Source organism: Antrostomus carolinensis, unplaced genomic scaffold (genome assembly GCF_000700745.2).
Source record: "Antrostomus carolinensis isolate BGI_N321 unplaced genomic scaffold, ASM70074v2 scaffold2315, whole genome shotgun sequence".
Taxonomy (NCBI): Eukaryota; Metazoa; Chordata; class Aves; order Caprimulgiformes; family Caprimulgidae; genus Antrostomus; species Antrostomus carolinensis.
This window is the reverse complement of record NW_010318246.1, coordinates 37099-50871: the sequence shown is the minus strand read 5'-3', so window position 1 is coordinate 50871 and position 13773 is coordinate 37099. Positions and strand designations below refer to the sequence as shown.

The 13773-nt window shown below is 46.8% G+C and overlaps 1 protein-coding gene across 1 annotated transcript in view; it reads left to right on the top strand.

Moving 5' to 3' along the window:
* The first annotated feature begins 2544 nt into the window (after positions 1–2544).
* Positions 2545–13773, top strand: part of HEPH (hephaestin) — a 19714-nt gene continuing 8485 nt past the window's right edge. The window contains exons 1-11 of the mRNA XM_010168812.2: positions 2545–2729; positions 4973–5217; positions 5941–6153; positions 6710–6889; positions 7226–7480; positions 8091–8259; positions 9488–9627; positions 9933–10064; positions 10722–10933; positions 12472–12622; positions 12933–13145. Of these exons, the coding sequence (XP_010167114.1) occupies positions 2569–2729; positions 4973–5217; positions 5941–6153; positions 6710–6889; positions 7226–7480; positions 8091–8259; positions 9488–9627; positions 9933–10064; positions 10722–10933; positions 12472–12622; positions 12933–13145 (2071 nt within the window). The 5' untranslated portion in view covers positions 2545–2568. The remainder of the gene's footprint in view (positions 2730–4972; positions 5218–5940; positions 6154–6709; positions 6890–7225; positions 7481–8090; positions 8260–9487; positions 9628–9932; positions 10065–10721; positions 10934–12471; positions 12623–12932; positions 13146–13773) is intronic.

Sequence of the window (13773 nt, the reverse complement as noted above, 5' to 3'; positions counted from 1 at the left end):
CTGATTTTTCCCTCTTTCCTGGGTCCCGGTTTCTCTGCAGGCAGGTGTCGGGTCAGGCTCTCCCCGTGGGCAGAGGGAAGTGGGCTTGTTGCAAATATTCTGATAAAATAATCGAGATTTGATTCAACTTCAGCTTTCCCCCAACGGCTGAATTTTGTGGCTGTTTGGTTTGTGGCTGTTTGGAATCAGCGATAATTGATCATCGTTGGCTTCTGAGGACGGTACAGGTCGTGGAGGAGGAGGAGGAGGAGGAGGAGTTAAGTTTGGTTAAGAAGCAGCAAAGTAGCAAAGCGTAATGTGTAAGTTAAAACTGTTAAATTGGAAACAGGCGACCACAGACGCCGCTGCGAGGTCTGAAACGGGCAACCACAGAAACCTCACCAGGAAATGGCTGGAGTTTCTGTGCTGTGTTTTAAGAAACTGATGGTTGCGCTGGGCCAGCAGCCAACACAGCCATTCACCCGCTTCCCTCCCACCCCCAGGGGATAGGGGAGAAGGCTAAGAACAGTTTAATAATAGAAATAAAAGAAAACTTAAAATAATACTAATATTAAAATAGTAATTATAATAATAACAGTAACAAAATATGGAAGTGAGTGATGCCCAGTGCCATTGCTCACCACCCGCCGACCAAGCCCGGCCCGTTCCCAGATCACGGTCCCGCAGGAGCGACAATCCCGACCCGAAACCGCAATCCCGGGAGAGCCAGAGCCCGAGCCAAAGCCAGAGAGAGCAAGAGAGGAAGAGCCCCTCATGAATCTCCTGCCCATGGGGGACAGGAGATGGAACAGCCCCTTGGCAGAGCCCAATGCCCATGGAGCTGATCCATGGCAATATTCCTCACCCCTGAGATCTTGCGCTTGCAGACAGACAAACACAAAGTCCTTCACTGCCAGGGACACAAATGCATCATGGGGATGTGCTCAGCGTTTCTCTCCTACCAAATCCCAGCTGATCCCAAACCCCAGCGCTGTTCTGGCTGCTGAACAGAACCAGCTCTGGCCCAGCTCACACCAGGACAAAAATTAAGGAGACTGTCATGGACACCAGTTATGCTGCTTGGAAACCCTTTCCCCTTCCCATATGGATTTGAATATCAAGGATTTCAATCAGTAGTGCTGAGTAGAATTGACCAATGATTGTTTTTGGGGTAAGAATATTGATAAGATTATGTAGCTAATGAAACCAGTTGTTGTAAAGGTTAGATTTAAAGGTGAGCATACTATGCATTTTTATGCAAAGGGACTCATGTAACAATGATGATTGATAGAAAATGGGTATAAAAACTGATGACTTTTGATGCTTGATTGGGCACATTAGGTGGAGCGATCCCCCACGTCCCCAGTGCTGTGATAAAGAAGTGCCTGCTTCTTAACACTACATTGGTGTGATTTCAGTAACAGGTTATTTACCAAATAGACTGAAATTGGATTTTCCGTTCATTCTCAATTCCTGTGCTATTAATGAATCAGAAAGGGAAGTCCTGGGAGTAAGGGTTCTGCTGCAAAGTATTGAGGTTCGGGGATGAATATGATACAAACTTTGTGGCGAGGTTTTTTGTTGGTTTGGTTTTTATTTTTTTCTTAATCAAGGCATATATTTCAAAGAAAAATTAACTTTTTGGAAAAGACTTTAAGGTTGTCGGTCCCCTTCACCTTGCACTAGTAGAGTAACTCAGTGGTGATTAGTGGCTGTAAAGAGATTGTGAGAACAGAGTCAGTTCTTTTTTTTGAACCTTCATTGAGAGATGTTTTGCTGTTTCCTAAAATTGCTGCAGAGGTACGTGCAACGTCGTGTCCAAACTCCAGCCCAAGATCCAGGCGGGACTTTTGTAAAGCCTCAGTAACATTGTCCCAGAGACTTTGTCCTTGATTTTTTTCAAGGCCAGAGCACATTCACAAGGCGTTTAGACTGCCACGACTTCTGGTCGCGCCTGGTTTATCTGATAGGTGTCCTGATGCTGCGGTGCAGAGCTTTGGTGTGTAAGCAGGGACTCTGCCACGTAGAAGCGGTGGCTGACGCAGCGGGGATTTGTCTCAGTAGGCAGCTTTCACAAGCAGCTTCAAGAGTCACTGTTTGCCCTTGGTGTAAAGTCTGAGCTTTGCCCTTTCCTTGGGTTTGATGTTGCTGGAAAAAACCCTTAACGTAAGAGGACATAAAAATTAGTCCACATGGGCTCCCCAGCTCAGCTGCTCCCATTCCTGGGACAGCCGCCCCACACCCTGAGCACGTATTCCCCAGAAGCTGCTCTGTGTACTTTGACCCCTGTGGACAAGGAGGCCACTTCTTCGGCTGAGTCAAAAGCATCCCCTGCCCTTCCCAGGGGGTGTGTGCCAGCAGGGTGGGAGGTTTTGGGCTGAGGACTCAAGTGATTTCCTTCTTGTCTCAGAACCCAGGTGTGTTTGAATAATGATCCCAGTAGGACTTCTGCCTGATTTCTTCATGCCCTCTCAAAATGTCCACTACCTTCAGACCCTGTGGTCATCTTCTAATTCTGTTTCATTACCTTTGTTTTTCTCTCCTCCCAAGTAGGTGTAACCTCCACAGGAGCCTTCACCTCAGGCTGTGATGGGACTGTTTTGGCTGTTGCTGCTTTACATCCCCATGCTATCACCCACGTTTGCTGGAGGAGTCACCCGTGTCTATTACCTGGGGATCCGTGAGGAGGACTGGAACTATGCTCCAACAGGAAGGAACGTACTTGCCAACCAAAGCATTGCACAGAACCTGTAAGTTTAGTTCAGTCAGAATTTCATCTGCTACTGAATTAAAATAGTGATTTTATGAGTAATTTAATCCAAGTGTTCTGGGGCATCTAAGCAAGCAAGAGACACGATCTAATAGATGTCTGATCTTTATGAGCTTAATGGTTAACTCGTTTTATCATCAGAACATAGAAATGGTATCAGTGGGAAAAGGAATGGTCAGTTTAACGGAGCCTCCAGTGACTGGTGCCAGTAGCTCTTGAAGAGAACAGACTGTGCAGTGCTCTGCCCTGGGCTTTCATTTTCCTTAGTTCCAGCTGGTGATCAGCTTGTGTATCCTGAGGCATGATGGCTTTTCACCTCGGTGTAAATGACTTCACAGAGACAGCTTGTTTTTGTTTAAATGGAATTTCAAGCCTTAGGCTTAATGGAACTTCCTGCATGCAATTTTAGGAGTTGTTTGAGAAATGTTTTTGTTGCAAAAGTAAATCTGGAAACTGCAATAATTACTTTGAGTCACTACAAAAACAGGTTTTGGTTTTAGTTTTCAAAACACCAAACCTTTTTCTTTGGTGTTTTTTGTTTGAGTGGTGTTTTTTTTTTTTTTTTTTTTTTTTTCTGCATAGCTTTCCACATCTTTTTAAAGGCATTTATGCTTTTCGTAGCTCCCTCCCCCCATTTTCTATGGCAAATAAGCTGCATTTCTTGACTTGCTCTCAGTTGTTTATCCCTCCATAATAAGTAACACTTAGGTTTATACTTGTCTTTCAGAAACAGCAAAGTAGGAGTAGGAGGGGTTCACAGGAAAACATCAAGGTCTGTCAGTTTAGCGTGGAAAAAGTCTCTGTTTTCTGGAGATGCTGAATAGACTTAAATTAGTTCACAGAAAAGAAACCCCCCCCAAAATTCGGGATTAATAAAGATATTATCACTGACTCCTGCAGTGATAATGAATGCAGTGGTTTTTGTTTGCTTTCTCTCTTCATATATGAAGACAAGGAAATGGAATTCAAGGCCATTAAACTTAAAAGCCATTTAAAAACTATTCTATCACTGCAAACAGTTAGCTAATGGGGCTTATTTGTACAGATTGCAGAAACAAGATTGCTAGCAATCAGAAAAGAATGTGATGTCAGGATGAATGATAGAGGTAGTAAAATGGTTGAAGAATTTTTTTGTTGGGAAGAAATAGACTATGTTGGGGGGAAAAAGAGACAGATCTGCAAAATGAAGTATGAATTATCTGTAAACTCTTTGCTTACAGAGGCTGCAGGGATGACTTTGCAAAGGGATGAGCTCCAGATTGCATAGCTAGGAGCCCAGCCCTTCACGGTTTGTAATGACAAGGGAAATGCTTAATGTTCTGGTCCCAGCTGTTCATCTTCTGGAGATAGGCATTGGAGTTTGTATTTCAGGGCTACTTATATTACTGCAGGGTGATTGATACTCAAGGGGAAGGGTGGGGAGTGACCTCAGCTTTCATTTAGGCTGGTCTCACTGATACCTGGACCATGATTCATCTCTTATCTATTTCAGAAAGAGCCATAAAGGGCAAATATACTCATGAGTTGAACTTTAGTACCTGTATGAGGTTTTAACTCTGGGAGCTGGTTACGTGCTGGGGTCCATACCTGCCTGACTTGTCTGCCGCTCTACAAGTAATTCAGAATCTGTTTAGTAGAAGATCAGCTTTTAGACTGAGAATTTTGTCCAGAGAGCTCAGGAGACTTTTTTTTTCCCCTCCCCCCTCTTGTGATTTAGCTGCAAATGCCACGAAGACACTAAAGTGAGTTTCTAAAAGCCCAGTGGAGGCTGAAGCAGGCATGAGAAGGGCTTTGGTCTTCCCTGTGTCACCCACATGTGACTGTCAGAGAAGCGCCATCCTTCGCATTCCTGATTTGTACTCCTCTGTTCGGGGTGCACTTTGAGTCCAGTTGTGAAGTACTGGGATGAGGCCATGGCCGTGCATGGCAGCAGGTATCTGTCTGTGCTTGTGTCTGTGGTCCCAGGGTCCAACTGTCCAACAACCAGCGCTGCCTGTTTCCCAAGCAGGCAGTTATCCATGTCACGGCAGTCAGAGGTGTGGGAGGAGGAAGTTCATGGATGGCTTAGAGCCTGCTAGGGTGGAGCACAGGCGGTCCCCTGTAATGCCAAAGCTTTTGGACTTACCTGGAAAGCTGTTTGTCGTTGTCACTCTACTGTATTATCGACCAGCTGTTATTATCACACATGACTCACAGTGCCTTTCCCTTTGCTGAATTTAACAGCAAGGCTTCAACATTCCTCCAGCCTGGCAAAGACAGAGTGGGCAGCACGTATAAGAAATCTGTCTATAAGCAATACACAGACTCCATGTACACCACTGAGATTCCCAAACCTGGCTGGCTGGGGTTCCTTGGACCTGTCATCCGAGCAGAAGTCGGGGATACCATTAAAGTACACCTGAAAAATTTTGCCAGTCGATCGTATACAATCCATCCTCACGGTGTTTTCTACGAAAAGGACTCTGAAGGTAAATGAGCCACTGCCCTAAAGGAGACAGAGTTTTCTCACTGGGAACTTGGGAGTATGCGCTGAGGAGACATGTCTGTAAAGCCACAGACTTGGTTAGCCCAAAGCTATGCTGCTGGAAAGCCACTGCTCTCAGATGTTTAGTGAAGTCACCTGTGTTGGGTTAGCAGGTTCATGGGGCTGGGAGTAGTTTCCTGACCTGGGTGTTACAGTAGACAGCCCAGATTTCTTGATTTTAGAAGATCCTCCAGAGCTTGCTAGTGGGAGAATGGTGCAGAAGGAAAAGAGTCCTAATAATTATTTGAATTGCTGTAGCATAAGAGTCATGAGTGTGATGAGCTTCAGGGAGTTCACAAGAATGGTGAAGTGTGAGACCAAAGAGCTGCTATGTGAAGCAACCCTAGAGACTGTGGTGAGACTGACTGTGGCACATCTCAGAGTTGAAGGCAAAGTAGCAGTAGGCAGAATGGGAATCATCTTTCTGACTCTGCTGGACCATTTACTCAGCAAATTGCCTTACAATGGCTCTGTGCCTCAGTTTCTCTGTGAGACAATGATGATTAAACACTATTTCAGCCTTGGGATGGTGAGTCTCGCTTTGAAATCTGCTACCTAAGTGTGTGCACGCAGTTCTCTACTGAGTGAGAGCAGCTCGGTATGAGGTTACATGTGCGGACATCTCTGCTCTTCTTGAATGGATGTTGTGATTGCTCAATCGTTCTAGGATCCCTGTATCCCGATATGTCCCCCCAGGATCAGAAGAAGGATGATGCTGTTTTCCCAGGAGGGAATTATACCTATACTTGGACTGTCCCTGAAGATCACAGCCCAACTGCTGATGACCCAAACTGCTTGACCTGGATCTACCACTCTCATATTGATGCACCAAGGGATATTGCATCTGGGTTAATTGGTCCGTTACTTACATGCAAAAAAGGTAAAGAGAAAGCAGCTGATGGCTGCGATTTCATACTGTGAAGATTTTGTGATGACTTGGACAAGGATAGGATGAGAAGATACTCTGGTGGGCAGCTCCCAGCTTCATGGGAAAATGCAGCATGACTGCAGAAGACAGTACCTGTGTTCTAGCTGGATTCTGGTTGTTAATGTTGTTTTTATCTCTTAGTGGCTGGGGCAGGTGAGCTTGTAGGCCTCTTGATCTGAGAGTGCTGTTGGAGTCCCTGATAAAAGCAGGAATCTTGTCCAGGGTTTAAAAAAAAGGGGGCCTGTTTGATTTCAGCAGGAGTAAGAACACTGAAGATGTTGCAGTTCAGTGATGCAGTGGCAGAGCTGCTTGGGAGTGAGGAACATGTTAGCAGGGATGTATTAGAAAAGAGCAAGATTGCTAGAACTCTGCAATGAGCTGTGCTGGGTTGGTGGGGAAAGCATCTGAATTGTGTGGTAAGAGTTACTCTTCTATTGGTGTTTTAATCTCTTGACTGATGTCTGCTTTTCTGCATGGGTTCATTCATCCATCTCTTCTTTCACCCCAGGAATACTGACTGGCAGTTCTCAAAGACGCCAGGATGTGGACATTGATTTCTTTCTGATGTTCAGTGTGGTGGATGAGAACCTCAGCTGGTACCTGGATGAGAACATAGCATCATTCTGCACAGATCCAGGCTCCGTAGACAAAGAGGATGAGGAATTCCAAGAGAGCAACAAAATGCACGGTCAGTGTCACTTTCTGCTGTTGTATGCCAGGGTATGGGGAGAGGGGAGACAGCAAGCTCTGAGATCGTGGCAATATCACAGGGACAGTGCAACCACTCCAGAAAAAAAGAAGTGTTATTTTGATTTAATCTTTGGGTGAGCCTTTGTTAGTTGTTTGGAGATTTTGAATACACTATGTTAGGAATGAAGTGAGGAGCTGGGCTTCCCAGAACAAGGAGAGGAGGATGAGTTGTCGTTAGGTCCATCCTCCAAACATGTCTACTGTGTGACCTGCTGGCAGAAGCTGTGAAAGCCCCTCTTCTAATCTCTGATTTTTGACTTGCTTTGTTTTGCAGCTATTAATGGTTATGTGTTTGGGAACCTCCCTGAGGTGACGATGTGTGCTGGGGATTACGTTTCATGGCATCTCTTCGGGATGGGCAATGAAATTGATGTTCATACTGCCTACTTCCATGGAGAAATGCTCAATATTCGAGGCCATAGGACAGATGTGGCCAGTCTCTTCCCAGCCACTTTTGTTACAGCAGACATGATCCCCAGTAACCTGGGAAGGTGGCTGCTGAGCTGTCAGATCAATGATCACATACAAGGTAAGGCAGAGGTTGGAATATGTCCTGCACTCTGTGGCCTCCCTTTTTTTTTCTCTCAGCGTGGTCCCATGACATACAGTGTGGTAGGGCACGGTGCCTTGGGCAGCATTCCCACTAACAGCATCCCCAGATGAATGAGGGGATTCATTGTCTTCTATACATTGAGGTGGATTGATTATTGGGGTGGATTGGTTATTAATGTGCTGGCCAGACTTACTGGGGATGACTTGTACCGTGGTGTGAAGTTCCATGCTGATCAGTGGTGAAGACAGTAAGTTTGGTGCAGCTGAAAGCTGAGATGAGGTGGTGCCTTAAGAGCTCTAGGCTCTGTAAGAGGCACTTGCATGGTACATCTGAGGGCAGCAGAAGGCTCTATTCTCTCTGTCCATACTTCCATAGCATCCAGTGTCTAAGGTGAGAAGCTCTGCTCACTAGCACAAAAAGACTCCTTGCTGTGGGAACCACCTAATCACCTTCTCCCAGCCATGTGCCTTTTGGGACAGCGGAGAGGAAATGGTTAGTTCATGATAGGAAGGTGGAACTGTGTTTGTTGCTCGATCAAACTGAACGAGGGGTTAAGTATGTGTGTCTTCTGCCATGTCTTGGACAGCTGGGATGGGAGCACTCTATGAAGTCCGGCCCTGTTCTCGGCCAGCTCCAGCATCCACCCTGGAAGGGAGAGTTCGGAAATACTACATAGCTGTGAAGGAAGTGCAGTGGGACTATGGACCTTCAGGGCTCGACCAAAGCAGTGGGAAACGGCTGAGTGAGGCAGGCAGGTAAGGAAGAGGCTGGTGGGTGAGGGCAGTGTTTGGAGCTCTCTGGTCTGTGTTGGGGAGGCTGCTAAGGAAAACGTGGAATTTCTTTCATATCAAAATAATGCCTGCAATTCACGTGGAGTGCATTTCCTGAGAAGGCAGATGACCTCACCTGGAAATGCAGGTGGCTGTAGCTAGACTGTGCTGAGGACAGTACTGGGTACCTCAGGGGACTTTGCGTGGAAGTGTGCTGTGTTTGATAGCCTTACCGACAGACACCAGGAGTCCCAGCATCTGCAGATTGTGAGTTGCCACGTTTGTCTCTGGGTTTCATTTCTGCTTGCTGTGCCTGGCCGAGGAACAGATCCATATATTTGATGAATTATTAAGAAGGCACATCTTGCAGCAGACACAGGGTGGCAGAGCTAGCCTGCAGATGGGCTTCAGCGTAGGCTTGCTGCAGCAAGCAATTTCTAGGAAATCAAATGCATTGACCTTGATGACAGCCTTCCATCCCACATGTCAGGTGGTTCTGATAGCAGCTGGTGAGTGGTTTCTTGTTCAGACTTTGGCTAAACAAAGACATTCTCCCCCTTCCATCCCCTTCCCTGGGAAGCTGTTGGAGAGGAGATACCTCTTTCAGATGGAGAAGGGGAAATGCAGAATGGTTAATGATTTACCCAAAGCCATGCAGCATCTCTCTTGCAGACCTTAGAGCTGAAAGCTCCTTAGACCTGTGGGCTGGCCCTGTAACTAAGCTGCCTCTCCTGCAAGGCGTGTGACATCTGTCTGTGTGTTTGGAGAGGGTGGTGGCAGAGGAAATCAGTCTCTCTTTACAGCTGTTGTGTGGGGTATTTTCAGTTCTGATTGCAGTGTCCCCTGGCCTCTGAAGAAGCTGGTGTTTCAGCACTGTCTTTCCATTCACTGTGCTGCAGTTTTGTTCACTGCCCTCTCTTGCACATCGTGTACAGAGATGCTGTTCAGACCTGTGCCACTGAACCTGGCTGGTTCAGCTGGGAGAGGGCTGTGTGCCAGAGGCGCTCCCTGAACACAGCAGGTAGATGAGGCTGAGGACAAAAAAGCTTCATGGAGACAAGCTGTGCTTGTTCCAAACCAGAGGTGCTGTCCTTGTTTGAAAAGCTGCTGCATTTGGAGATGCTGCTGGCATCACCAGGGGGTTGTGGGGAGGGAGCAGAAGAACAGGGCTGATTTTCATAGGAGTGACCTGACATTGGCTTTTTGCATTTAGCCCTGCTGAGCAGTTTTTCAAGCGGAGCCCCGACCGAATTGGGGGAGTCTATTGGAAGGCAAAGTACGTGGAATATACTGATGAGAGCTTCCGTGAGGAAAAGCAGCAATCAGAAGAAGAGAAACACCTGGGGATACTTGGTAGGAGTCATCCAGCTGCACCAATCCTTAGTGCCCATGAGAATGATGCTGATGTCATGGAGGGCTGAAGCCTCTCTGAGTTCTCCTGCAGACCCAAAACTCTTTCAGATGGTTCTTGTCAGCCCCTGCTCCTGCATGGCAGTGCTGGATGGCCTTAGGCAGTGCTGGCACACGGGACCATCCACCTTTCTTCTGTGTCTTCTGCTCCCCTCAGCCTGTGTGAAAGGTGGCCCAAACTGCCTTGGTTTGCTTGGCCATTTGGGAGTTGCTCTGTTCCTGACTTGTTCTCTCTGCTGTTTGTGTAGGTCCAGTGATCAAAGCTGAAGTTGGAGACACCATCCTGGTGACATTTTTTAACAAAGCCTCCTGGCCCTTCAGCATCCAGCCTCATGGAGTGTCCTATGGGAAAGCATGGGAAGGGATGCGATACCATGATGGTTTGTGGCTCCCTTGCTTTGAGAAACCTGCTCTAGTGGAAGGTGTCCCTGCTTATGGCAGAGGGGTTGGAACTGGATGATCTTTAAGGTCCCTTCCAACCCAAACCAGTCTGGGTTTCTATTAATACCATGCTACTGGTGGTGGACCTCCACAACCTGTTACGTCCCCTGTGCTGGGGAGTTTCTGCAGCCAGGGAGGACTGGATGTCCTACTAGGTGGAATCCAGCCTGGTCCTCTGAGCCTGCCTGAGGTCTTGCTGAAGGAGACTTTCCACTGAACTGGTGCCCAGGGAGGGAGTAGAAGGATTATGGTTCCAGAGGTGCTATTTTTCAGATGAAAATTGTAAATCAAAGCTCAGACCATTTCTGTTTGAGACCCCATGTACTTCCAGCATTCACCTCCCCAGCTGCAGCTGGATCAGCTTCGTTATTTCCTGTCACCATGCCCGTCTCTGCCATAGCACCAGAGGGAATTGACATGGTACTGAGAGCAGCTCCTTGTGAGCCTTATAAACATGCCCATGTCACGCCTTGGAGATGCAGAGTATTTTAGTGATGTGGATGAGGTAAAGCCCAGTATGAATGTAGCTGGTGAGGAGATGTAGCCAAGTTTGTACAGGGACCTTGGGAATAACTGTGCCAATCCCTCTTTTAAAGGTCTGTCCCAGAATGGGGTTTCTGTTGCACCACTGCACAACTTTACGTACCACTGGACTGTACCGAAGCACGTTGGGCCCACGTCCAGCGACCCTCCCTGCCTGACCTGGATGTACAGCTCGGCTGCGAATCCCGTCAAAGACACCAGTTCGGGCTTAGTGGGGCCTCTGATCATCTGCAAGCCGGGCACTTTGGATGACAACAACAAACAGGTAAAAGGGATTTTCTTGCCATAGTCTTACCAGGTTGTTTTCTCGTAGAGAAAGGAAGCATGGGCACGATGTTAAGGAACATAATGAAAACAAACGTACAATAGCGTGAGTCCAGGAGAGTCGAATCAAAGCCATGAGGCAGGTTAACATCAGGGCAGCTGGTGCCCAGGGCTCAGATGGGAATGGCTAGAGTTCTGGGCTCTGCTTTAAAACTCATAGCAAACTTGGCTGAACAACTGTACCTTGGATGTGACTCTATAGATACCTTTTGTCCTGAGACTTGCATAGCAGGCTGCTTTCAGAGCATGTGGAATATTCATTGCAGTCTCAGAAACATTGAAAAGTCATTTTCACTTACTTACAGGTGGTTTGCTGGAGTGATATAGTGCTTTGATGTTTGGGTGAGCCCTATTTCTTCTGTAAGATGAGTTAATTTTCAAGTAGAGCTGACTACAAAAAAGCATGTGAAAATTCATGTCAGTCTTTACGCTTTTGATGAAAGAGATGTGAAATCTGAGAGGCAACCAGAACTTCCTCTTGGCATTTCGTTTGGGGATAGTCTACTCATGGCAGTAAGTCTAGGGAAGGCAGTAAATTAATACACTGGGGGAGTGCAAGACAGATAAGCGGAGCCTTACTGTGAAAAACAGTAGGCAGCAGAAAAACAGCAGGCAGCAGAAAAACAGCCTGGTGCCATCCTACCTACCTGGTGGTGTGGATCAGGGAGCCTCTAGTGAGGCTGAAAGCAGCTGCCAGAAGATCCTACTTCGAGGAGTTTCCTTTTGGTGGTAGCACGATGTGGCTAAATTAGGAGTGCAGAAGAGATCAACGTATTACACAGGGTGGAAATGTGAATCCTCTGAGCAGAGAGGATCGTGAATATAAACAGCCCACTAAGTGAAGGAGCTGTGATAATGATAAAACGTTTGCAGGTATTGAAAGGCTGTAAACAAAACGGAGACAGACTTGTTTGGAAAGGTAGGACAGGGAAAAAACACCTGAGGTGGCAATTCTGGCTCTACGATTTTAGGCAACCCTTTAATGAATGCTTAATTGGGAGCGGTAGACGGCCACTCCTCCTGCACCCATGTGCAGCAGACTGGGAGTCGCTTAGTCCTCTCTGCAGGGTGTCTTCCTGGGTCCAGCTGAGGAAGCTGATATCTGGACAGTGCCAGGGCTGTTCTTTCAGTGGGGAAATGTAACATGCTTTGGAATGCATTTCTTAAGAGAATTAATGTTTTCAAGGATTTAGGGTAATAAAAATATCCCAGTGCTGTGGTGGGGGAAGGAGGCAATGGCTTCAAATCCTTGGCTGAGTTTTGATCATGCTGCTCATGTGAAATATCATGGAAAATCCACAAATGGTGCCTCTCATGGAACAAAAAGGACCATGAATAAAGGGACAGAGCCCTGGCCCTCAATGAGCCAAGTTTTAAGATGAAGGGGAACATGAGAGTCAGGCAAAACAGCTTTAACTGTAAGGACAGTTAATTGGTGCATTTTAAAAATTAACAGCCATCATTATGATCATATCTTAGAAAGGGATCGACAAAGAATTTTACCTTCTCTTCAGCGTGTTTGATGAGAACCTCAGTTGGTATTTAAATGCAAACATAAAGTACTATTTGAGGATGGAAGAGACTTCTGTGAAGAAGGACGATGGCTTCAAGGAATCAAACAGGATGCATGGTATGGCCTGTTGCTGTTCTGCACGCAGTGGGAAGGAACCAGCAAAATATGGGGCGACGTTCTCCTGAAGGCTGAGCTGGAGCGGCAGCTGCATGTGCTGTTGGCCTGAGAGCGAGTGAGGCTGGAGGCAGCGGGTGGGTGGTGGGACATGAAGCACAGCCGTCTTGGGAAGTGTCCTGAGCGTATTCAGGGGTGAATTACAAACAAGCTCTGTTTCTACTGGCCGGCCTGCCCTGTCCGAGTGTGCGCACAGATTGAAACTCTTGGCTGATACCTGCCTGCAGAGAGTTAATTGTTTTCTCCTTTGCAGCCATCAATGGACTGATGTTTGGTAACTTGCCTGGGCTGAATGTGTGTGAAGGAGACAATGTGTCCTGGCACCTCCTGGGCTTGGGCAGTGAAGCAGATGTACATGGAGCTGTGTTTCAGGGAAACACCCTGCAGGTGAATGGGATGCGGAGAGACGCAGCCAATCTCTTCCCCCACACGTTCGCTACTGGCTTCATGCGACCAGATAACAAGGGTAAGTGCCTGCACATCTAACTTAGCAGCAGGAAAAGTATCCTGTTGTAGTATTTGCTCCTGTGGCTGATTCTTCAGCACAGAGTTTACTCTTCCAGGGTGAGCTGTGCTTTAGGTCCTGTTTGGCCCCATTTACGAGGCCACAGCTCCTGTCTTTCCATCTGATTCTGGAGAAGAACAGGAGATACAGGATTTTGTCCCATATTGTCCCAGACTGATTCTCTAGGCTGCTACTTCCTATAAAATATTTGTGGTAAAAGCCCCAATGGACGTTGCTGCCTGTGACCCATAGAAAGTTGCAAACATGTTGTTCGGGTTATACTAGCAGAGAGTTGTCAGAGCTTAACTCCCTTCATGGCTTGTGGAGATTTACATTTATGGCATTTATTACAAACTGTCCTCCCAGTTTGCAGGACAGGCACACAATACCATGTCTCATTTACACAACGTGATGGCCTCTGTTGCCAGTTGTCCCTTCCCCTTTGCCATTCACAGGCTAGATCTTTTACTTAACCACCATCTCAGCAGTGGTAGCACAGTTATGTCACTTTATTGGTTTCTTCACATCTAATAAACTGGTTATCAAGTAAGAAAGCCTACTGAGATGATTTTTGTGTAGGACTTGGTGG